Raw genomic sequence first — 1,524 nt, 5'->3', positions numbered from 1 at the left:
AAAAAATGAAAAATTTTAAAAACATTTCTGCACCTCATAAACAAATGGTGATTTTAGAAAGAAAGAAAGATTGGTACAGTTTGAGAGAAAACGGTCAGCTTGAGAAAGTAACTGGTCCGGTTTGAAGAACAATTACAGGTAAAGGGACCAAAGTAGCAAGAAGGAACAATTACAGGTACCAAACGCACCTTACCCCACATCTCTATTTGTCCTTCGGGTAAAATAACGTTTGAATAACTCGCCAACACAGTAGAGTAGAGAAGAGAGGGAAGAGGAGGAATCGGTGGAGACCAGGAGATGGATTACAGCCTAGCAGCGCTTAAGCTGCTCTGCGTCCAATTGAAAGACGCCAGCGAGACTCCTTCTCAAAACGCCTTGACTCTCGGCGGCATTCTCTTTCAACGTGCCTGGTTACAGGTTCCTCTTCTTTTTATCGGTTCCCCATTTACCCCTCTTCCACTTCCCTTATGTAATTCCTCTCTGCTGTTGTTCTCAGGGGATTCTGGTCTCCAACGATGGTGACGGTCGTCTCCTTCTCGATGACGGCACTGGTGTCATCGAGCTTTGCCTTTCTGCTGACTTCCGTCTCCGTCACTGGGACTTGGGTATCGCTTTTCCGTTTCTATTTAGCTTTTCTTTTGGCGCATTTTAGCATATATTGGTGCATTTTAGCATGGACCGCTTTGTTTTTCTTGGGTCTATTTCTGAATTTTGGATTGTACAGGGATGTATGTGATGGTAGTTGGAGGGTACTTTGTCCGTCATGGCGAGACCCCTATGATTAAGGTAAATTCACGAATTGATCCCCCGAGTTTTAATCAAATACTTGCGAACAATTCGTTTTTACATTGTTCAATAGAACTTACTACTTGATCCACCTATTTTCTGTCAAATACCTGCAAAGAATACATTTTGTTTAGACTTTGATCATGTGGATAGCGGTTTATTTTCAAATTTTAGGTTCATAAGATGGTCGATCTTTCGGCATTTCCGGATCGAGAAGCAATGTGGTATCTTGAAGTTATGGAGGCATATAAGCTCTTTTACCAGCCCTTAATTGAAGAGTTTATGTGATTGCTTAGATTGTTTGTTCAGACAAAGGAACTGCCGTTCTAGAACTGCGAAATTCTTGCAGATGTATTCATGTTAATTAGTCTTGAAATATCCTGCAAGTCTGAGTTATGGTTTATGTGCCTGTGCTAACAATCTCTTCTAAACCACTATGAAAATTGGGCAAACTAGAATACATGGAGGATAAAATGTGCAAGCCTGATTTCCCAGATTGTATCATAAATTTGCATGACCTAAACTGCACCAGAGATGCTATAGTTTTACCATTTGATCGTTTCCACTTTTAAGCATGGTTGCATCGGGCAGGATAGACATTTAGGGGAAGGGCATCCCATCACCACAACACCTCCAGGAATTGGATTGTTATTTTAACAAATTCCAGCAAAACTCCTGGGAGGGTACGAATTCTTGCATCAAGACTGGCAATAGCCAACTTTATAGAGCTGGGATCAA

General features: G+C 41.3%; 1 protein-coding gene across 2 annotated transcripts; it reads left to right on the top strand.

Annotated features, from left to right (window-relative positions):
• The first annotated feature begins 219 nt into the window (after positions 1-219).
• LOC105118353 (recQ-mediated instability-like protein) lies at positions 220-1,280 on the top strand. Of its 2 annotated transcripts, none has more exons than XM_011016277.1 (4): positions 220-417; positions 497-602; positions 722-786; positions 961-1,280. In XM_011016277.1, exons 1-4 carry the CDS (start codon positions 298-300, stop codon positions 1,072-1,074), a joined length of 405 nt encoding a protein of 134 aa, XP_011014579.1. In that variant the 5' UTR covers positions 220-297; the 3' UTR covers positions 1,075-1,280. The 2 variants fall into 2 exon arrangements, with proteins under 2 accessions (XP_011014579.1, XP_011014578.1); XM_011016276.1 differs by having other exon boundaries at positions 497-605; positions 725-786.
• Positions 1,281-1,524: the final 244 nt, after the last annotated feature.

The sequence above is a fragment of the Populus euphratica genome, unplaced genomic scaffold (assembly GCF_000495115.2).
Source record: "Populus euphratica unplaced genomic scaffold, PopEup_1.0 scaffold1906.1, whole genome shotgun sequence".
Lineage (NCBI taxonomy): Eukaryota > Viridiplantae > Streptophyta > Magnoliopsida > Malpighiales > Salicaceae > Populus > Populus euphratica.
The sequence above is the reverse complement of the archived record's forward strand: the minus strand, read 5'-3'. Positions and strand labels throughout refer to the sequence as shown.